We start from the raw sequence: 24,645 nt of genomic DNA on the forward strand, positions 1-24,645 counted from the left end.
ATCTTTTGTTTAATAGAAAGAAATGTTATACCTGGCATAGCTTAGAAAACAAGACACAATGGGGCAGATGTATTAAGCACGGTGAAGTGATAAAATGGTGGGTATGACATTACTCATACACTCCTGCATTGGGTGAAGTGATGGGTATGCCCTTATTCTGGACCGATGTTCGGCGCATGCCCATCCACATTTCTGGAATGGAATTTGCTCATAATAAATATATTGGCCAATCGCAGGTGTGTGTAATGGAGCACTTAATCTAGACATGAAAAACAAGACCCACATTTCTCCAACATACATTCTACCGAAAATGCAGTGGGCTCAGCAATAAACATTCGCAAATGTATTATAATCTATCTGCCGCGACAAGGCAACGCGCAGGTTGACTACACTACTTAATAATAGTTCTACTTTTGGTCATATATTCACGTGTTTCTAAATTGAGAGCCAATTTGCCTGTAGGTACCTCAGGATCCTCCTGTGTGTAACTAAAAGTCTCAGCACAAGTTATACAGTATGTAAGGTAGATGAGGGTAAAATAAGCATGTCATTTTATGAGATGAGCAAATGTAGTTGTACATCTCAGTTCTCTCGGACCCATACATTATACACAGCTGTCTTCTCAATACAAGTCTCACTTTTCGGGAATGAACTCTGTAGGCCTATTTAATAAACTGTGATCTCTATTTAATCATTTGAATGATAGTTAACAGCATCAGAATACTTTTCATACTACATCAAGGTATTCAATGTCAGGAGCTATTTTTTTGACAGGGAGAGTAGCGCCCACAGCCTATTCAATGATGCCGTTTCCATCAGCATTAAAGGTGGATTCCGACAGAACAGATCCGACTTTAAAACAAGTTGGATCTGTTTTGTCGGAACATTGAATTCCGCCTGTTGAGCAGAGGGAAAACGGGCCAGGATTCCGACAATCGGAATCCAAGATTGAATACCCCCCAAGTCCCCATTACCTGACATTGGTCAGTGACGTTATGTTACCATACTGTATTCCTATTGTTAGCTAAAATATATGTCATCATTATCAATATTTTTTTCTTCAAATTTTTACAGCTCCAGCCTGGAAATTGTAACCTGCTGTCAGTGTTCTCTTTGGTACGGCCACATATTGACATTAGCTTCCATGGGATCCTGTCTCATATCAACACAGTATTTGTCCTAAGGAGCAAGGTAATTAATAATTATTAAAGGTACAGACAGATACATTGTAACTGCTTGAAGATTAGGGGCGAGATGTACTAAGCCTTGAAAAGTGATAAGATGGAGAGTGATAAACCACCAACCAATCAGCTCCTACCATCATTTTTCAAAACACAGCCTGTGACATGGCAGTTAGGAGTTAATTGGCTGGTGGCTCCATTTTATCACTTTTTAAGATTAGTACATCTGGCCCTTGGTATGTACACGATACTACAGCACTGAATTAAGAATTAAGTAACATTTTGGGCCAATAATATTACAAACACACTGTTTTTAGGGTACTTGTTTCCTAGCACAGCCACACCGATTTGTATCGGGGTGATCGTGTCGGAAAAATTGCATCGGTCGCATCGCAGCCAAACCAAATCGCATGTGATGCGACCGACGCGATCGACCCGATTTTTACATTGAATCAAATGTGAATAGGGCCCCTGGGACCCTATTTTACATTGGATTCAATGTAAAGTATTCCCCAGACCCCTAATTTTACCCCCTTAATGGCACCCCATGATTGACGCCAACCCGAAGCGTGGCGAGCGAAGCGTGCCCGCGAGGGACGGCGGTGCGCGTCCTCCGACCTTTTCATACCCCTACTATCCACGTCGGCGTGGAGTTGAGAATATAAAGTGTGGCGAGCGCAGCGAGGCGAGCGCACGCGTATAACTTCACAGGTATACGCGTCCCCTCGCGGGGCTCGCTGCACTCGCCACACTTTATATTCTCAACTCCACGCCGACGTGGATAGTAGGGGTATGAAAAGGTCGGAGGACGCGCACCGCCGCCCCTCTCGGGCTCGCTGCGCTCGCCACGCTTCGGGTTGGTGTCAATCCTGGGGTGACGCTCACAATGGGGTTGCGTAACTTTTGTACCATGACGGGGCCATATACAATGTGAAATGGGTCATATTGGCCCATTTCACATTGTTTCCTATGTAAAATGGACTTAATCAAGTCCATCTCATCTTGTGCCATTATAATGGCACAAGACCGACGCGATGCTCCCGATTTTAATGTTAAAAATGTTTTATCATTGAAGCCTATGGCAAAATCGCGTCAATCGCGTCGGGGGCCATGTTAATGCACGCGACCGACGAGATGCCCCCGATTTTGCCTTTGCCGGCAAAATGGACCTGATTTCAAAGGAAATCGGGTCCATCGCGTCCATCGTGTACCTTAACTTTAAGGTACACGATGGACAAGATTGTGGCCGTGCTAGGAAACAAGTACCGTTTTTAGTATTGGTTATAATTCAAGTTGCGGCTTTGAGCCAAAAGACCAATACATACTTAACAATGTCCCCGTCGCTGATATTGGAAGAGTCAGGGACCCGGCGGCAGAGGGGTGTTAGGCTTCGGCAAGTGCATACACCTTTGTCAATGCCTGCTCCGAGGTGAGCAACAGCGTTGGGATCGAAGGCTGTCTTGCTGCTGCATCATGGCCACCTGTAACGATGACCTCCCTCATCCGGACATGCGTGGACGAGGGAGGGGGTCATTAACGGCACAAGGGAGTGCGCATCGTTAATGACTGGAAGCATACACAATAGGTGATATTGTCCTCAAAAGCCCTTTCATAGAAATATTGTGACCAATATCATGTATGGGCCTTTATCCTGACCTTCCTAGTGATGTTAATGTTGGGTACAATTTTTAATCCACTCGACGCCCCCAAACAATGTCACTTGGATCACTTTTATAAACTCCAAATTAATAATGAACTCGCACACTACTATCAATACCACTTTATATTCCCAACCCTAATTCCCTTACCTATCTCCTGAACAAATCCTAATCTCCTTTATACCAATACAATCACATTCACCCAGTATTCACACACTAATAGGACATACTCAACAGAACCTCCATTTTTTTTATAATTGAAGCAAAAACACTGTATAAAAACTTGCAAGACATAAGCATATGAGTTTAGACTATTATAAAAACACGTAATACGCATTGATAATCCAATAGATCTATGCATGTAGGTAGCAATTCAAATGCAGTACAATATTAGCACATAAAGCTGTGTCTGCATATACATGGCATACTCTCATTTACACTGTTATGTATCTCTCTCTGTGCCCAGTGTCTGATGCTCCTCAGTTGCAGCTATTTTGCTTACGTCACTCCTGTCACTGAAATAAAGTCTCTCTGCTATAACTATTATATGGCTCTCTCTCGGACATAAACACTGCCGAATGTTGGTGTGATCAAAAGTGTGTCCTCCTTTGTGTAAAGCCTTTATGCTTTGGCTATTAAGTGGCACATGCTTCAGTTACTGTAATAACATTTATTTGTTGCAACTATTCTGTAGCATTCTTGGAACTTATGCTGTGAGTGTGTGATAGCTATTGTGTGGCATACACTAATAAGATTTCACTTAGGGCCTTATTCTGGTCGATGCGTAATTTTCCGAATTCTTTCGGATGGCGTTTTTTAGCCGTCTGCGCATGTGCCACGCACGGTCTCCGTACTCATTCTCACTAATACCGTACAGAAAAGTGCACCGCATTCACTCGGCAGATATGGGCGTAATATGGGCATCATTCGGACCTGCACAGGGGCGTAGTTTCAAAGTGGGCTAAACTGGGCATAAACATGGGCGTACACGAGGGAGTGCACTAATTCTGGTAGGCGTGCATTCGGACAGAACACCGACTGCAAACGAACCAAAAGGCAGAAAATATGCGGTCTCCATAAGTAAGTATTGCTTTGCGGACACCACTCGGTCATTCGCTAGGCATTCGGAACGCCCAATTAGTACGGCCGCACCTGAACCAATGTCAGCTGAACACAATACAATCCACTCCTCTACTCATTACTCATTAATTACACTCTTGTCATTGCTTCAATTGGAACCATTGCAGCTTCAATGGGCCATTACAAAACACACAAATCTATGCTGAAAGCACGGCTGCATTTTTTACACACATTTACACTGCAAGCAATGGACAGAACTGGCTATCACTAATATAAATATTAAAATAAATATCGGTGCGTACGGGCAGGTTCCCGTCCGTTCTGACGCGGTAAGACCGTGCAGACGCTGCAAGACCGTGCAGAATATGTGTGTGTCCACCGCACACGCAAGGTTTGGATGTTGTCCGTAAACACGCCCTCTTCTTAAAGTGTGAGTCCGTCCGAATGCGGAGGACCGGTGGGCGTTTCTTCGTTCGATGTCCGCACAGGCGTGCGGTCCGCTCCGAAAGAATTCGGAAATTTACGCACCAACCAGAATAACCTTCTTAGTTGTGCTAGTGGCCATCAACAGGGGGGCTAAATTGGGCACTTTAGTACTGGTAATGCTAAGGATCCTTGTTGAAGACCTTCTTTCAGCTCTCCTCCTCAAATAGTTCTCTGTACTCCCTCTGCTTGCACTTCTCTGAGGTTCCATTGTCATTTTCAATAATAAAACAATAATATGCAATGGTGATGGAACCCTGCCATCCCACATATGTTCTATTGGTTGTAAATCTGACAAATGAGAAAGCCAACTCATGATTCCAAACTCAGATAAATGCTCCTCAAACCATAATCTAGTGTCTATGGACCTGTCCCTTGTTGGAATTGCCTTATATATTTCTCCACATGCGTAAATGTCCATCTTACCAAAAGAGCTGGAACCTCAACTTGTTGGACTATACCAGGGGTCCTCAAACTATTTTGCTCTGGGACCCCACCAGACAATAAAAATAAATACAGGACCCCAGCAAGTTACTGTAGAAGGCCATCACATCACATGTGTAGTCAGTAGACAGCACATACACGGCAGCATTGTGGAGGCACAAAATGATGTGAGGAGTCTAAAATAACAGACAATTCAACAGATTGTTCAGACTACTTGAATCATTGACTGAGATTAAAAAAGTCATCAGACTGACGGTCAGCAACATGGAGTCGCGACCCCATGCTGAGAAGGTCGAGACCCACTTTGGGGTCAGGATCCACAGTTTGAGAACCGCTGGAATAGACCATACCTTTCCAGTGATCTTACATCCCGTTGTTGTGTTTACTAGAACAGGCGATTCCCAGAGCCTTCTGCCTTTGGGTTGGCAATGGGACTTGAGTTAGCAGTTGGTTCCTGTACCCCATATAGGAAAGGGAATGTTGTACTGTTCTAATACTGATGTTACTTTTGGCCCTAGCATTACATTCTAATGTTATCAGCAGCAGTGTCGCACGCTGGCCAGATGTTGCAATGTCTGACAAACAACGCTGTCCACAATTGTTTACAGTTTTTCATTGGCCATTGTGATGTCGTGCACTGGATGTCTTCCCTGATGTTCTGTAGCTGCAACAGTATATACCTTTGAAATTGTTGCAAGCGTCAATCCAAATTTTGTGTTGATTTCAGAGATGGAGTTATTTCTGACATACATATAACCCCAATACGCCATGTAGCATGAGATGCCTGGAAGTAAGCCTTCTGGTTCCATGCAACTCCACTAGCATCAGGCATCTTTTGCAAGATTGCAAAATATCCAATTTTATTCAAGAATGTGGTGGCATGAGCTAGTATGGAAGCGGCTGTCTCAGTTGTTCTAGCACATGAGTGTATTTATCTGTTGGTGTGTCACATAAAAGTTTCCTTTATGGATTTCCTGCGCATTGAATGGTTTTAAGGTGAGTACACAGCAGAATGACCAGCAACCAGATTGCCCTTACACACTAAGCAATGTAACAACAATTAAACAACATCTTGTTCCATGCTTCATTACACTGCACAATCAGGCAATGTTGTATCTGTTCTGTGGAAGCACACAATCCTGCATAATTCCCTCTAAGCTTCTTTTGCAGGGTGCCACACCATGCCCACTTTTAAAACTTTAAAATGCAGCCTGCCCTTTTTGTGTGTGGCACTGTGCGCCCTTATGCAGCCCCCCACTGCGCTGACATGCCGCTGAGAACTTTCGGGTAATGGGTGTAATGGGTATTATGATGTATGCCATCATGTGTAATGGGCATTATGGTGTGTGGTATAATGTGTAAGAGGCATTACAGTGTGTGCCATAATGTGTAATTGTCATGGGCATAGCAGAGTATGACAATGTTTAATGGGCGTAATCCTAGTGCAGTGTGCAATTTTTTATTTATGTTTTTTTTTTTTTTTATGTAAATTTCTAATATAAAATGTGCCCTCCCAATTGAAAAAAGTGCCCTGCCCGGTGGCCAGCACCCAGCCCTTTTTTTTTGTTTGTTATGTATATTTGTAATATAAAATGTGCCCTCCCAATTGAATACAGTGCCCTGCCCGGTGGCCAGCACCCAGCCCTAAAAAAATCCTAGAATTAACATTACAATATAGCAAATTGTATGGCTATGGCTCTAGAGTGTACCCACCAGAACAAAGATTTAGAAACACGTTGTCAGTTCTGCAGCAATACCATCCAATCAAACCTGTTTCTAAAAATTCATCATTTGAAACAATATACATAAAACTAGTTTTCTATTGTTTGTCAGTAGAAAATAGAGCCTTTATTCGGCTTTGTGTATGTTTGTAACACATAGCCAGCCTTAATTCAGTTACACTATACTTCAAGTATGAATATTTCCTAATAAGGTTATGTTTACCCATACTTCAGATGTCTCAGAAAAAAAAAACAAATTGGAAAATGTTTTTAATGTTTTTAAAATATACAGCAAGATTTTATTTGGACTACATAGGATTATAGCAACCGACTAGGCCAAATAAAGACTGCTGTGCAATGTTTATATATCACATAGTGCCAAGCTAGCTTAATGAAGTGTCCTTCCCTTTCATTGTGATGGCCAGTGACTTTCCTTTAATATTGCTGACTTTCCTTTAATATTGAGGAAGTGGATGTAAAATAGTTTAAATTATATTACTGTAGCTTGGCTCGCGACTACTGTTCTAATTACTTTTCATTGTCTCTTTCTCCATACTACAACAGTTTACAGGCAAAGTGGTGACAGTCTAGTAAGGGCAGCTCATGTCAGATAAATCTCTCCCCTTCCGTCACTGCTAATTAACTTTTCCTTTATTTTACTGTTCTCTTTGTGAAATAAAAAACACAATTGAAAGTTTTTAAATACAGAAAAATTAGATAAAGTTGGCTGATTACTAGAAAGTGCAAGGCCTGTCATACCTATACATACAGCACAAACGGAAGAAAGCAGGAAAGCAAAGGGTGTCATTTAGAAGGGTAAATTAAGGTCAATGGCCCTCATTCAGATACTGATATTTGGTACTCTGCGCATGCACCAAGCAGACATGACAGTCTAATGCCGTTTTAGGGGTGGGGAGGTTGCATGTTGGCCTCTGTTTGTGAAAATAGAGGCATGTTGTCACCATTTAGGGGAAGGATGAGGCACCAATCCTTGCGAACGGAGAGACGTGGGCTGGCTCTTTAGCATATGGGAACGCCCAGCATTTTACTGGCGTTTCCATGAGAACAATGGACGATCTCATGCTAATGGGCCTATGATGCTCACCGAATGTCAGCTGCCAGCCCACTTCCCTCCGAATGTGCACACAGATGTAAGGTTTCTCTCTGAGCACGTTCCACATCATTCGATGGTCAGCAACCATCGAATTATGTGAGTGTTACCCCGCAGGCTGCGAATGGATGTGTTTATGTAAAACATCCATTCGCAGCCAGTGTGAATGTACGTGCCGTTGCGAATGCTGGGCCGGCGTTCCACCATTCACAATGCGGGATCTGGTTCACTCGCAAGGATGCAAATTCGCATCTGAGGGAATGAACCAGAATACCCCCCAAAGTATAGCCATCTGCAGGCACTGAGGCTCAACATGGATGGGCCTAATTCAGATGTGGACAGAGTAGCTATCGCTGATATATTCATAGCATTAATACGGTAATGCAGCAGGAGGTGACACGCCTCATGCATGCATCACTGATCTGAGCTGCTTCCTAGGATGCAGCCTAGAATCATCTATGAGACCATCGGCTGGCTGTCTGACCCCTGGGATTGTGCATGCCAGCAACAACAAAGAGGCCGGGAACTCTTATCAGACAAATTCTCGCCACCACAATGTCTCTATTTTGGGAAACCACCCAGTCCTCACCCTTTAATGGTATCAGACTGTAGCTGTAGTGTGACCAACGTAGCAGACCCATACTGGCTGCACATGTGCAGTACTGGTCTGGCTCATGCGCCAAAGGACGGAAATCACAGCCACATGCTACGTGACCAGAATCAGTCCCATGATCTTAAATAAGATAAATATGTGACATGATTTTAAAAGCTGATTCTACTTTGACTTCACAAACTAGTATACATACTCCTAGAGTACATTTAAAAAGTAATTTATTAAAGATAGGTGGAGTCTGTGTTAGTCCAGGTTCTGCCTGACCTTATGGTGAAGGTTTGGAGCTATTGGTAAAAGGAAGCTGGAGAGTACCTGGCACTGTAACATACGTCACTATTTTCACAGTTTGGATTCAAATGCTGTAATATTGTTTGATATTAGGAAGGATTGCTTGATGTGGAAAAGTCAGAGAATGAAGATGAACTGACTGTCACTGAGCTCAGCTGTATTCGTCTGAAGGGACAAATGATCTACTTGCCAGAAGCTGACAACATTCTTTTCCTCTGCTCTCCAAGGTAATCTTTGGTTTTAAGTACTTCATAATGTGCAAAAAGTGTTTGGTGTTGGGTTATATGGGCGGAATCAGAGGTGGATGCAGGAGCACAGCCACTACACCATTGTATACAGCAGCTGTGCTCAAATATGTAAAAGCAGGAGTAGAAAGACACCTACTTCATGCTTTTGCAATCCGCTGCTGTATCCAAAGACACAGTATCGGGATCTTACTGTATGAATGGGTGCCGGACGGGGTCCCCACAGTCGGGATCGCGACAGGCATTTACCCAACGTCGAGATCTGGACAGGCATTTACCCGACGTCGGGATCCCGACTGTCAAAACACCGACAGCTGGGTTCCAGACGGCCACCTGCTATTTTCCCTCGTAGGGGTCCACGACCCCCATAGATCGAGAATAGAATAGGTGGCGAGTGTAGTGAGCCACCGTGCCCGCAATGTGGCGAGCGAAGCGAGCCCGCAAGGGGCTTAGTTGCGCTCACCATGCTGTCTGAGGCCGGACAGTCGGGATCCCGACGTCGGGCTAATGACTGTCAGGATCCCAACTGTCGGACCCCTGTACCACACCCGTATGAATCCTCAGGTCTCATCATGTTGCCGGGGACAGAGAATCTACAACTGGCTTATCCTCCCCTATTTTCAAGAGGGCTGGCAGATACCACTCTGTCCATAACCCTCCCCCCCCCCCACACACACACACACACTACACCACCACTACCACCACATGTGTGTACAGATATAGGGCCTAATTCAGGCCGAATATTTTTTGTAAATGGACAAAACTATGTGCACTGCAGGTGGGACAAATGTAACATGTGCAGAGAGAGTTAGATTTGGGAGAGTTATTTTGTTTCTGTGCAGGGTAAATACTGGCTGCTTTACTTTTACACTGCAATTTAGATTTCAGTTCAAACACATCTCATCCAAATCTAACTCTCTCTGCACATGTTACCCCTTGTGTGTTATCCCCTTCCCCACACCCACCCAGTGTATGTGTATACCGGTATTAGTATTAGAACCACACTCTGCTTTTTTAAATACTGCATTGCCGTTTTATTAACTGTTTTAGAGGTAATACTTGAATGACTATTCTCCTTATTGTTTTATTCATATGCTAAAATAAAATAAACACATCATATATTTTTGCTCAAAACGTGCTTACTTTCATTTGTCACATAATATTGCAAAGGTATAGCACACCGATATTTATCCATAGGTGTCTTCTAGCGCAGTGACACCGCAAGGTGTAACCCCTCCCACTATCCACTATTTCAAAAGGTACTAGTAGTATACAGTACCTTAACACTTTGCAGCTGGAAGACCCTCCCACTGTCCGCAGCGCAACCTTCCCGTAACCCATTCCCCAAAATATTGGTCCAAGCAAACCTGCCCTGCATGAGGTACTAGGAGAACCACTAGTATGAGCATGCGGGACATTAAAGGGTCTGTGGAACTTGTGGTCCCAACTGTAAAACAAATATTACGCTCACACCATGAAAGTACAGATCTAATCCACACTCCACTAAAAGGTGATTATTTTCATACATATAATAAAAATGTTTCATTTATTCATTTTGCAGATTGACTATTTGTGAGCTTGTAAAGCTTATTTGTTGAGTAATGACTTCATTGCAGTGTTATGAACCTGGATGATCTGACAAGAAGAGGATTGTATCTCAGTGACATCCCCCTCCATGATGCTACCCGTGACCTGGTACTGCTGGGAGAGCAGTTTAGAGAAGAATATAAGTTGACTCAAGAACTGGAAATCCTGACTGACCGGCTGCAGCACACCCTAAGAGCCCTGGAAGATGAGAAGAAAAAGACTGATACGTGAGTAACGTTTTAGCATTTGATGGTGACAGCAATAATGATAGCAAAGCTGGTGCGGGAATTGTTTGGGCCCCTTCCAAGTAGAGATTGCAGGGCCTTCCACACCCCACATACCTTGCTCCACTCTCCTTTCAACAATGACCTGCTTGTTGTGTACCATCATAAATAGCCCTAGAGACAGAGATAGGAGCTGAATGTCAGATATGGATACATTCATGTGGGCATGTTATTTGGTTATCAAACCAATGGCCGGATACACTAGGCAGGGGTCGCTTGAGGACTCTAGTTCTTATTTTAACTATTTCATAACTGTGTAAATACATAACATTCAGTTAATGAGTGTATACAGTATACAGTCCAGAGATAACTGTGTTGCTCCCTTTCTGTAACTTTACCTCCCCTCTCACCATTGTGCGCTGCCTGCCCAATATACAGTATATCTATTATGTCCCATAATATAAATACATGTACTAGCACATACTGTACTGTCATTTTTCAAACACAGTCTGTAACATGTCACTTAGGAGCGGATTGGAGATACTTTATCTCTCTCCCCTTTAAAACTCTCCATGGCTTAGTACATCTCCCCCTTGATCTCTTGTCATGAACACATTAGCATTAGCTCATATACATTTAACACTATTAATCAACATACAGTTCACATTCAGGCACTCCTCCACATACAGGACACACATTCTACTGATACTCCCGCCTTGTTCTAGGTTACCTCACCTTTGCCCCCACACTGTAACCACACATACCAGCAGAACTCCCCTCCACGCCTGTTCACACACTGTGAGACTGGGAGACAACACTGGGCACAAAATAATGTACATACTTTTCTCCAGCTCATTAATCTCCCCACTACACATTCCCTTTCCTTAACCATTTTCATACTGCATCCTTGGCAGTAGCTAACTGTCTGCTTTCACTTACTGAAATATAGGGGGTGATTCTGTAAGGCACGGTAAGCTGTGAAGTTTGCTGCCTACCGAGTGCTGAAACGAACTACCCCTCCCCCCCCCCCCCCCCCCCCCACACACACTGAATTCCCTCGTACCACACAACTGGATGTGCTCGCTAACACATCTCTTCGCATGCATCCGCTAGAAGGAGAAATCATTAATTGCCCGGGACTGTGCATGCACAGACCCCCCACCATCGAAACGGGGCCGAATTTGCCCATTACAAATGGTACTGAGTTAGGCCCATAATCTCCTCCATGCAAATTAAACCCTCCTTTCTAAAGGCAAATGCCTACTACATGATGCATTAGCTATGAAACCCTCCCACATTGCCCTGTGCAGTTGCGTAACTACTGTAAGGCAGCCCCAGCAGCCGCTTGGGGGAGCAAGCAGCATTAGGGCCTGTGTGGGCGCAGGCACGTGCTCGGCGCACTGACATGCTGCTGCCTGCCGCTGCCCACTGACTGAGCACTGGAGGTGAGTCAGCCGCAGCACAGGTGGGGTCCCTGCAGAGATGTCAAATCCCCCCACTGATTCAATTGACCTTACACAGAGCCGGCTATAAGCTACTGTGTACAGGATGGGCGGGTGGATGTGCTATGGCGGCCTGGGATGCGTCGGAGCCAAGGGAAGCAGCAGTGTCTGCTGGTCTCTCTTCCTCTCTCCTGCTTCAGCTTCTCCGTTATGCGTGTGATGTCATCACAGCACATGCTGGGAAAACATGCTGGAGAGGAGCCTGGAAGGGGTGGGGGGGGGGGGGGGTGCGCCACAAACTTTTTGGCAGGGAGGAGCAAAATTTATAGTTATGCCACTGACCCTGTGTGTTTAGACCTGATCGCAGGCTGCTAATTTGCAGCGTCCTGCAATCCGGTCCAGCCAGAGTGAAATCCCACCCTGCAAATTGATGTGCACGGCTTGTGAATGGCTTCACCATTGATTGATTTTTGCACTGTGTGCCGTCTGTGAATTGCCCAGCACTTACTTGATGGTTGCTATAGAAACAGGCTGATTGGGCCCAGAGCTGACTGCACACACCCTCCCTCCAAATGCCTGGGCACGCCTGCGTTTTCTCTGGCACTTCCATAAAATGTCCGGTTGCCACCCCAAGCACCGGCTTCCTGTCAGTCACCCTGCAAACGGCCAGTGATCAAAAAAAAGTAGCAGGATTTCATCACAGCTAGGCCTCCTGCATTTGTACCGTGGCCCAGATGCATATGCTGTATACTGATAATCGTCCAGCCAGCACATTTGCAGCCGTTTAATCAGGTCTGAATCAGGCCCTAGGGCTTTGTGTAATTTTGCCCATTGTCTGTCAGTGTGGCTTCAGTCAGGATTCATGTATGCTGTGTATGTGTGTACTAGGACAGTGTATACCAGTGTTTTCCAAATCTGGTCCCCACACCAAACAGCTGATGGTTATTAGGGTTTCCTTAGTCATTCACAGGAGACATAGGGGGTTATTCCGGTTGATTCGCAAGACTGCAAATTCGCAGCCTTGCGAGTCCACCAAACCCCACAATGCGAATGGTTGGCTGGTGCCACCCATTCGCAAGGGGGACTCACTCACAGGGGCTTCTAAGTGGATGTTACACAGTAAAATTTATTCACAGCCTAGTGGGATCCTCCCACATCATTTGGTAGGCATATAAAAATTACTCTGAAGTCACATATGCGTGCACGCTGGGATGGAAATGGGCGGGCTGGGATGGAAATGGGCGGGCAGTTGCCCACCCCCCACCCCCGCACCCATGTCATGGCCTCATTAGCATGAAAACACTGGACATTCCCATATGCTAATGAGGCAGCCGGTACTTGTGTAGTTTCACGGCGCCAGCATGTGTGGTACTAGTGTGAATGTGGCTCTCCACATATATTTAGCCACATCTGTGTGACTGTGCTGCGGGAGAGTGGTCATCATCGTCAGCACGCATTTGCACCAGCCCTAACTTCTATGTCTGAGATGCGACTGACGCCCGTCGCCGCTAATGTCACTCACTCGGTCACAAGTGTGGATACATCTGAGATGCAGCCAACTCCATAATTGATCTCAGGCTCTGATGCATGGGCTGTACAAATTCACATGCAATTCAAGGCCTAAATTCACACCTGATCGCGGAACAATTTGTCCTTAAAATGGGCAAAACCATGCAGCACTGCTCTCTCTCTGCACAATTTACATCTGCCCCACCTGCAGTGCACATGGCTTTCCAAATTTTGAGAACAAATTTGTCCAGCGAACAGACTGGATCAGTAATAGCCAATCTGTATATAAGAAACCCTCAGAACAAGATCTTTGGGGGTACAGGAGGATCTGATTCGGAAAACCCAGGTGTATGTTATAGGGAAGCATTTACATATCTGTTTATAATTAACAAGGGTTTGTCTCTTCGTTTGTGCACCCAGTATGCTTACTGGGCCTGATTCAGACCTGTTGGCTAGGCTGCGTATGTCCCCACATTAGCATGCGAGGGGATGTGTACACTTACAGGTCCTCGCATGCGGCTGCATGGGTGAAAATATCATTCAATGGTCACTGACCATCAAATTAATTTTATCTTATCCAGAAATGGCCAAATTCAGGGCGGCAACGACACGCCTGCACTCTCGACCGTAAAATGATGTGTATTCCTCTGCTCCAGTCTCCTACCCGCCCCTCCCCTCACAGTACGAAAGCCTCAGCGAGTGTGATACTCACCAGAGGCTTTCACACAGGGGGTTTGCTCATACTCGAGCATGCGCAGACTCACAACATCGAAAACAGGCTGAATTCAGGCCCTAACGAATGGGTCTGAATCGGCCCCACAGTGGGCCTCATTTACATTTACAGTTGAATACAAGAAATGTTTTCATTGTAAAATACGCCTCTTTGTACTGTGCATGTGCAACCATATAGCATATATACTGCAACTGATGAGGACAAATGACGTATCAAGTGTGCCCCCCGACATTGCCATACAGGTCACATATACTGTATCTTGAGACTTCTGTAATATGGACATAAATAGTCTGAGGTACATTTACTAAAGCATTTAGAACAGATAGCTGACACCTCCACCTCCAATGATGTAACCTGCCATCCCTATACTTCTGCCTGTCCATTCCTAGGCCTATGTACCGTCTGTTTACGTCCACACCTGATTGCGTATACAGCTGGTGGATCTTTAACACTGATATTCATCAATCAATACATGTAATGAATCTACAGCAATTTTTGCTAGTTATATTTCATGTTATATCTTATTTTATCTCCATTTATAGCCTGCTGTACTCCGTCCTCCCTCAATCCGTTGCCAATGAACTGAGACATAAGCGCCCTGTTGCGGCCAAAAGATACGACAATGTCACCATTTTGTTTAGCGGCATTGTGGGATTTAATGCTTTTTGCAGCAAGCATGCATCTGGGGAAGGAGCCATGAAGATTGTAAACCTTTTAAATGATGTATATACAAGATTTGATATTTTGACCGACTCAAGGAAGAATCCTTTCGTCTATAAGGTAAACAAAGCACCATTGGAGAGCAGGCGGTATATTTGATGTAGTATTGCTTTATAGAGAGAGAATATGCTGATACTAACCAGTTAGATTCTATCTTCTATTTTCTAGAATGTGCTAGATAACTTATAAGGAGATTGTAAATGGTTGCTATGGGCAACATCTCCACTTCTATAAGCCCGCACTTAGGGGCCGATTTAGCTCTGTACACAGGGTTGCGTATTTACGCATGGTCTGCACTGCACATGATCAAGCCCTCTGGGCTGCCACAGCCAGTGACAGGCTGTGATTGCAGGTTGAACGCTAGCTGTATGGCAGCTGGCCAGTGTTTGTGGGCGGCACGCGGAGGGAGGGGGGTAAACCCATTTGATGGTGAGTGATTTCGAATGGATTTCCCCCTGTTTGCTCCGTGCTGCGAAGCCATTTACAGCTGTGCACAGAGGCGGGAGTTCTCTCTGCTGGGGAGGGGACTAACTGCAGCCCAGCAATCAGGTCTGAATCGGCCCTTTAGTAAATATACTCCCAGGTATCATCTCAGGTTTAAAGGTGTCAATTTGTCATGTCCTGTTTCAAAAAGATAAAGCACACAAATGATGTTCCGTTTACTTTGGAATGTTTCTGGGCTGGGCACATTTTTTACCTTTTTAACAGTTCAATAATCACCACTTTTATCACCTGACATACAGTAAATTGATGCATGTGAAGAACTTTAGTTGACGTGAGAGTTTGATGTATGAGATTTATGTAATTTTCAAAACCTCCATTCATTTTTCAAACGCATGTGTAAGTAGCAGAGATTACACCATCCAAGATGTATGTTCATACAAACATGCTAGAATCCCAAAACCATCCAAATTCCTTTGCACTTCTAACCATCTCGAGTATGTGAAGCATCTCTATCTCCCACATGTCGCAGTTTAGGTGTGACAGACCTGATTTGGGATCCTGTACCTCTGTCCCATTTTGGAAGTTGGGAGGTACTGTAGGAAGCATTCAGTGCTGTATATTAGAGCAGTGGTGGACAGGTGCAGCATGTAATGGGAATAAGGAGCATTCTATGGATGGACCCTGAGGCTGTCCTGCTGTAGGGCTAGGGGGGCCAGTGTGTCAGGGGCACTGGCTGGAGCCACGGCTGGAGGGAGAGCCAGCGTGGGTGAGGAGTCAGTTGGGGCAGGGGGGAGAGTCACTGAGGCCTTTCTACACCACTGTCCCCCAATACAAGAGTCATACCTCCATCTTAGGGGCTCCTCCCAGGGGTGGGGGCACTGCTGGGTTCACCTGGAGCTGGTACATCATGCGGGGGTGGCAAACAGCCCTCACAGTCCACAGGTCTTCAGCCGGGGGCTTGCAGGCCGGGAGTTCCTTCACTGGTCCCAGCGTCTGACCGGGGTTGTAGCAACCGAGTGTAGTGGCCACGGCCAGGGATCCTGCTGGTCGGGATGTACCCGGGATCCTCAGGCTGATCGATGGAGTCGCCGTGTCTGGGTGGTCGTGCTGGGGGCCACGGCTGTGGACCTTGGAGCCCCTCTTCCTCCGTCCTCTCCCCGCCACGCGGCGGCCGAGGATGGAGCTCACATGGATGCCTACATTACCAGTTAAGACAGAAGATCTTCAAAAAGTAAAGGGTCTATGTACTATAGAACAAAAAAATAGATAGTGTCCCATCTCAGATCAAATTAATAGTTGAAATCCAGTATTTCCAGACTCTGGATACTTGAGTATATGGAACCACACTGACCTTGGTCCCTATGTGCATAAAAAGGTTTCTTTACAGCACAATCGAGATCTTCAAAACACAGCCATTAATATGGGTAGAAGAAAGAATGCTAATAGTGGTATTACTGACCTTGGAACTGGTCCCTATATGCACATCATGGTATCTTCACTCCAGCCCCATAGGACACATAACGCACTCATAAGAGCAGTACTGACCTGGGATACAATCCCTATGTGCACATCAAGGTTTCTTTTTACATCCCAGAAGACCATCAAAATCTGGATGCAGACTCGATATTTCTCCAAAAAGTAGTATTTTTATTAAAAAGGGTAAACACAATAAAGTAAAAAAATGAGAAACAGGAACAATGTATCCTTTTCACCCGGACTGAGCTGGAAAAACAATGTGGCCAACCGATGGAAAGGGTCTGTATGGGTCCTTCCTTAAGGCCCCCATACACTAGGGCGACTTGTCCTTAGGACAAGTCGCCCCCGACTTCCCCCTGAGCTTCCCCGGCTGCTCCCCTTGATGTGCCATTTTTTACATGTGATAAATCGTCTCGATTTATCACATGTAAAAAACCCGGTAAGAAGGGGGGGGGGCTACAGAGCAGGGCTGCTGGTGGGAGCAGGGGGGGCTGGGGACGCTGCGGGGGACACAGGCGGCATAGAGCCGGGCAGAGGGAGCCGGGAGCTGTCAGTGCTAGAAAAAAAAGCCTATACAATGAATGGGCAGCCTGTGATTGGCTGAGCGCTCTCTCAGCCAATTGCTGACTGGCTGAGAGAGCGCTCAGCCAATCACAGGCCTCCCATTCATTGTATGGGCTTTTTTTTTTTATTCAGTACTGACAGCTCCCGGCTCCCCCCGCCCGGCTCTATGCCGCCTGTGTCCCCCGCTAGGTCCCAAGTCGGGTGGTCGGACGTGCAGCAGGTCCGACCACCCGACGCAGATCCGATGCCCACGGGACCGCGCATTGGATCTGAGGGGACATCAAAACTAGCCGATTTTGGTCCGATTTCGGCCAGATCTGGCCGAAATCTGACCAAAATCGGCTAGTGTATGGGGGCCTTAAGGGTGTGAAGGTTGTGTCCACTGACAAGGCCTTTATACCCTGTCTGTGATCAAGGGGTGGGATCAACCATCCCTCAGCCACAGGTGGGCACCAAAACCTGGATAGATCATTACACATCATAACAATCAAGTCAGAGCATAATAGATAATTATATCAATCATTACTTCTCAGAATAGAATTTTTACATACAAAAGGATCTGAAAGAATACACACGACACATAGATTTACATCTTTTGAATCCATTCCTGGTGTTAAGAATGTCCCATATTGTGGCCAGCATGTTAGGTCCGTTTTTGATGCAGTTTTTCTGTATATTTCCGCAAATACCACTTTTCCGGAAGTTCGTTTTCATCATTTCTGGCCGGTAGAACGCAAACCGTAAGTCCTAATGTAACATATACCACGATCCAGCGGGATTGTGTGGATGTTCACAGGATGAATGGAAAACTTTGTGTGCCCCCATTTTTTCATGAGATAACCATAGGGACACAAAGTTTTCCATTCATCCTGTGAACATCCATTCAATCCCGCTGGATGGCGGTATGCATTCCATTAGGACTTCCAGTTTGCCTTCTACCCAGGTCAGTAATACCACTATTGTCCTTCTTTCCACCTCCCTCAATATTGGCTGTGTTTTGAAGATCTCGGTTGTGCTGCAAAGAAACCTTTTTATGGACATAGGGACCAACACCAAGGTCAGTGTGGTTCCATATACTCAAGTATCCAGAGTCTGGAAATACTCTGTGGATTTCAACTATTAATTTGATATGCGCTGGGACACTATCTATTTTTGTTCTTTGGTATATGTCTTAGGAGTGGTGCTCCTTGATAGTAGCCTAGCGGCAGTTGTTAGTGCGCTGTGATGCTGACAATCCAATTTCTTTTTATGGTCTATGTACTAAGCCACCGGTTCTCAAACTCGATCCTCAGGACCCCCACTCACACAGTGCATGTTTTGCAGGTCTCCTCAGAATCACAAGTGAAATAATTAGCTCCACATGTGGATCTTTTAAAAGGTGTCAATGAGTAATGAATGCACCTGTACACCGGCCAGGTGAACTGGAAAACATGAACTGTGTGGGGTCCTGAGCACTGAATTTGAGAACCTCTATACTGAGCCTTAGAGAGAGAGAAAATGGACACAGATAAAGTACCAGCCAATCAGCTGCTAACTTCCATGTTTACAGGCTGGGTTTGAAAAATGTCAGTAAGGAGCTGATTTGTTGACACGTTATCATTGTCCACTTTATTTCTCTCCAAGCCTTAGTACATAGACCCCTAAGTTGTGTTACATTATTGCCATATTTAATTCATTAGATGATATATCTCTATGATTCATTTTATCCCCATTCTGTAGAAATAGCATCACTATTCCATCAACATCTGTGATCAATATTCACATCTGCAGATGCAGTTCCTATAAAAATTAGCCCAGTGAATATATTCTACGTGCCTCTGTCTCCTAGAAATACATATTTATATCATTTATGTTTTTAGGTTGAAACAGTTGGAGACAAATACATGACAGTGAGCGGTCTCCCAGAGCCATGTGTGCACCACGCTCGCTCCATTTGTCACCTGGCCTTAGAGATGATAGAAATTGCTGGACAGGTTCAAGTCGATGGGGAATCAGTGCAGGTATATATTTTATGTGCTATTCCATTAGGGACACTATCTGTCATGAAAAGTAAAAAAATGAGCATGCAAATTGTGCGAAGGGCAGTGTACAAAATATAAATCAAGCTTATTCAGTGATACAGTAGTTTATTTTTGGACCTTCAATGCAGACATAAGAACTGCACTTCCAGCAATACACTTGACTGATTACAATTATACAGCAAAAAAAAATTGTTATTGCTTTTTACCAAATCATGCCTTGCATATAAATAACAAAAAAGCAAGAAAGAAAAAGGATTGTCTTTGTTGCTGGCGCACTTAGAGAAAAGAATGTAATAAAATTTAACTTTTAATTCGTATCAATAAAAGAACCGTTCAAGTGAACTGTAAGCTACATACATGACTTTACAAAAAAAACATTGAACAATATATTAAAATGATGCACGCGCTGTGTATATGCCTCTTTCTTTGGTTTGTACTGTCCAGTGTCTACTTTTCAGTGTTTTATGTGTACAATCTTCCGTGTTTAGTGGTCTGGGTTACCAGAGTATTGGGGTACGCTAAAAGGTGCGTTCCCTTTCCACAGCTACTTGTATACAAGGTGGGTCTGTGCCCTGCACAATCGAATTTGTGCTTCTGTTTGTGCGTACAGTTTTAGTTGAAAGGTATTATAAGTCCCTACTATGATCACGTCCTCCTAGTGGGGCATATGGGCAATCCGACAGTATGTATGCTATCAAAGATTCCCTCAATTATAAGTCCCCGCCATGGTCACGTCCTCCTAGTGGGGCATATGGGCAATCTGACAGTGTGTATGCTATCAAAGATTCCCTCAGTTTCAAAACAATTTGTCAGACAGAGTAGATTGCCAGTCAGCGACAATTTTATAAGATGGATAGATTGGTACTTTGCACAATCAAATTTGTGCTTATATTAGTACACACTTGGCACACCCGGTGGTGTTGTTCCTCCTATCGTGCACCTCCTAGTAAGAAATATGTGGGCGATCCGACAGTGTATATGCTGTCCAGGGTTTCCCTCAATTTCAGAACAATTTATCAGATACAGTTCTTAGTATTCCGTATTAATATCGGATATACATGTTGCATACTTGTATATAGCGGTTAGGTTGCCAGTCAGCGATAATTTTGTAAAATAAGTAAATTTGTACTTTGCACAGTCAAATTTGTGCTTAATACACAGGTAAGTTTATTCAATTTATAATTTATGCACAATAGGATTTGTGTCTGGTCTGACAGTGTGTATGCTGTCAGGTTGGATCAATTTTCTCAAAGAGTGACTGACAGCGCCGATAGATTGAATGTCCTGTACTCTGCACAATCAAATTTGTGCTTTTTTTGGTGAGCACAGAGAGATTGGACTTAATTTATAACATATACACCATGGGATTTATATCTGATCTGGCAGTGTGTGTGTCGTCAAAATTGGTTCAGTTTCAAGAGTAGCTGCCAAAAGGAATAGGTTTATATTCGGTACTCTACACAATCGAATTTGTGTTTAATTAGCGAGTACTGGGAAATTCGGTTTTATTTATACTTCTGGCAGTGTTTATATCAGTGATCACAGAGAGATTGATCTTATTTTGTAACATATACGCACTGAAATTTGTATCCAATCCAACAGTATGTATGCTGTCAATTTGTTTCAGTTTCAAAAAGCGGCTGACAAAAAGGATAGCTTAGTATTCTGTACTTTACACAATCGAATTTGTGTTTTGGTTGGTGAGTACAGCGGGGTTCTGTTTTACTTATATCGTATGCGCAATAGTTTTTGCGCTATTTAGTATATTACATTAATCGTAATTTGATTGTGCAAAGTACCAATCTATCCATCTTATAAAATTGTCGCTGACTGGCAATCTACTCTGTCTGACAAATTGTTTTGAAACTGAGGGAATCTTTGATAGCATACACACTGTCAGATTGCCCATATGCCCCACTAGGAGGACGTGACCATGGCGGGGACTTATAATTGAGGGAATCTTTGATAGCATACATACTGTCGGATTGCCCATATGCCCCACTAGGAGGACGTGATCATAGTAGGGACTTATAATACCTTTCAACTAAAACTGTACGCACAAACAGAAGCACAAATTCGATTGTGCAGGGCACAGACCCACCTTGTATACAAGTAGCTGTGGAAAGGGAACGCACCTTTTAGTGTACCCCAATACTCTGGTAACCCAGACCACTAAACACGGAAGATTGTACACATAAAACACTGAAAAGTAGACACTGGACAGTACAAACCAAAGAAAGAGGCATATACACAGCGCGTGCATCATTTTAATATATTGTTCAATGTTTTTTTTGTAAAGTCATGTATGTAGCTTACAGTTCACTTGAACGGTTCTTTTATTGATACGAATTAAAAGTTACATTTTATTACATTCTTTTCTCTAAGTGCGCCAGCAACAAAGACAATCCTTTTTCTTTCTTGCTTTCTTGTACAATTCCCATTGTCTTTAGCAGCACCCCCATCCTTGTACAGATTGCAGTCACAGCACGGCAACCAAATATTGGGGACCACATCTTTGATAATAGCAACCAACCTCTTGTGCAGAAGTACTTCCCATATCCCCCCCTCCCTTTCTTTGAGTATATAAATAACAAATACATACAGTAATATATAATCATTCTTATATACTGTAAAAAACAAACAGGTATCTGCAATATAGAAATCTTGTATGATTTCTGGGATTACCCCCCTTCATAGCCTCTCGAGGCACTTTCTTTCCTTCCAGCATCAAATTCTAAATTTCACTTTCAGCAAGTTTATGCTGGGACATTCTAGGGATCCTGACGGTGCTGGCAGCCATAAGTCCATCGGCGGCATGCCGATGCTCAGGATCCCAACACTTCTCGACCTACCGGAATGTCGGGATCCCGGCGCGGGTCTTCTGTCCAGTGTCGGGCTACCGGCATCAGTAATCCCACTGCTGGCATCCCGAGCACCGGTATGTTGACCTATGCTTCACTCTTTACTCTTAAAGAGCATGACTTCCTAAAATTAGGCACTGTCTTTATTAGAGCTAATGTATAATTTTCTAATTAGCTGTAATTAATTTTTTAAAGATTTTTTTTATAAATCAAGGCTTTGGGCCAGACCCGATAAAGAGGTCCCAGAGACCGATGTGTGACATCTACTTCATTATGTTTTAAAATAAAGATTTGTTATATGAGTATTTATCGCCTCCTTCCTAGATCACAATAGGTATACATACAGGAGAGGTGGTGACTGGTGTTATCGGCCAGAGAATGCCACGTTACTGTCTATTTGGAAATACTGTCAATTTGACCAGCAGAACGGAGACAACTGGTGAGAAGGGAAAGATCAATGTATCTGAATATACATACAGGTAAGGCATTAAGGAATTAATGATAAATATATTTTAGCTACTGTATATTACAGGAATAGCAAGATCAAGATATGTTACCAAGGCCTAGCATTTTAATATTAAACAAATCTGAATTATTTGTTGATCACAATACAGATGTGTCCTCATACATCTAGCCCTAATATGCCATAGATCACAAGATGCCTGGTGGGAGAAAGTGGGCCGTTTCCGGGCAGCTCTGCTAACTCCAGCTGTCGTTGTTTGCCGAAAATGCATCTTATTCACATCACTATATATAGACAGTGCTGTAGTTGTTTGCCGAAAATGCATCTTATTCACATCACTATATATAGACAGTGCACAAGCAGTTTCTGTTGATTAAAATGATATGCGGCATGGCTATATGTGTGCGACTGCAGCTGTATATGTATACGAAATGCTGTTAAGATGTATTTTAATGGAAAAAGTAGCACATAAAGATGCTCAGCACTACCGAGTTGTGGTAGAGCAGAGTGGTCGAGTTGGGAGATATTTAGAGATAAGTAAAGAGATATAACTTTTTGTAGTATGATTATTAGCTTTATATGTGAGTAGAAGTATTCTATATTGAATATGGTAAAATACAGGCAACCAATGGAGGGACTGGCAGAGTGGATCAGCAGATGATGAGCGTCTTGCTAGGTAGATCAGCCTAGCAGCAGCATGGATTGCAGTGGTGAGAGTCTGTTCTTGGGAAGACCAGTAAGGAGACTTTTGCAATAATCATTGCGGGTAATGAGTGCATGGATACGAGATTTAGCAGTGTCTTGTGTGAGATAGGATCGTATTTTGGATATGTTTTTTAGATGCATATAACATGATTTAGAGACAGATTATGTGGGGAACAAAGGACGGTTCAGAGTCAATGGATAACACCTAGGCAGCGAGCTTGTGGGGTAGGGTAGATTGTGGAGTTGTTAACAGTAATGGAGATATCAGGATGGTAACTGCTCTTGGCTGGTAGGAATATAATTAATTCCATATTGGAAATATTGAGTTCAAGGTGGCGAGAAGACATCCAAGATGAGTTAGCAGAGAAGCATTCAAAGACTCGGCCTAAAACCACTGGTGACAACTCTGGGGTTGATAGATAGATTGATTATCGTCCGCATACAAGTGATACTGAAATCTGAAATAGTTGATTAGTTTGTCAAGAGAGGAGGTATAGTTTGAGAAAAAGCAGAGGACCTAAAACTGAACCTTGTGGTACTCCCACTGACAATGGTAGTGAAGAGGAAAGGGCTGTATTCTGAAGACCTGGGGATTGTAGTGTTTGTATGAGAAGAGAGTGGTCAACAGTATCAAAGGCAGCCAAGAGATCTAGAAAAATAAGAAGTGAGAAATGGCCTTTAGATTTAGCAGTGGCCAGATCATTTACTACTGTAGTCAGTGCCGTCTCTGTTGAGAGCGGAAGCCTGACTGAAGTGGGTCCAATAAAATGTAGGAGTTAAGAAAGTGTGAGGCGAGTGTAGGCAAGACTCTCAAGTAGCTTGGAGATGCATGGGAGCAGAGAGATAGGACAGTAGTTAGAGAGACAGTTAGGGTCAGAATTTTATTTTTTTAGAATGGGAGTAATAAGTGCATGCTTGAAGAAAGAAGGTAAGATACCAGTAATGAGAGAGAGGTTACAGATTTTAGGTAAGTTTGGGATTAGCACAACAGACAGAGCTTTACTGACTTGTAAGGGTATAGGATCAAGAGGAGAGTGGAGTGGGAGGAAATAGAGATAGATTTAAACCCTTT

At 43.9% G+C, this 24,645-nt stretch overlaps 1 protein-coding gene across 1 annotated transcript in view; it reads left to right on the forward strand.

The window, feature by feature from the left end:
• Positions 1 to 24,645, forward strand: part of GUCY1B1 (guanylate cyclase 1 soluble subunit beta 1) — an 81,227-nt gene that overhangs the window by 41,968 nt on the left and 14,614 nt on the right. Inside the window, exons 7-12 of the mRNA XM_083172233.1 lie at positions 1,075 to 1,191; positions 8,673 to 8,806; positions 10,441 to 10,638; positions 14,862 to 15,099; positions 19,383 to 19,523; positions 22,730 to 22,884. Of these exons, the coding sequence (XP_083028359.1) occupies positions 1,075 to 1,191; positions 8,673 to 8,806; positions 10,441 to 10,638; positions 14,862 to 15,099; positions 19,383 to 19,523; positions 22,730 to 22,884 (983 nt within the window). The remainder of the gene's footprint in view (positions 1 to 1,074; positions 1,192 to 8,672; positions 8,807 to 10,440; positions 10,639 to 14,861; positions 15,100 to 19,382; positions 19,524 to 22,729; positions 22,885 to 24,645) is intronic.

This window comes from Crinia signifera, chromosome 1 (assembly GCF_055691185.1).
Source record: "Crinia signifera chromosome 1, ASM5569118v1, whole genome shotgun sequence".
Classification (NCBI taxonomy): Eukaryota; Metazoa; Chordata; class Amphibia; order Anura; family Myobatrachidae; genus Crinia; species Crinia signifera.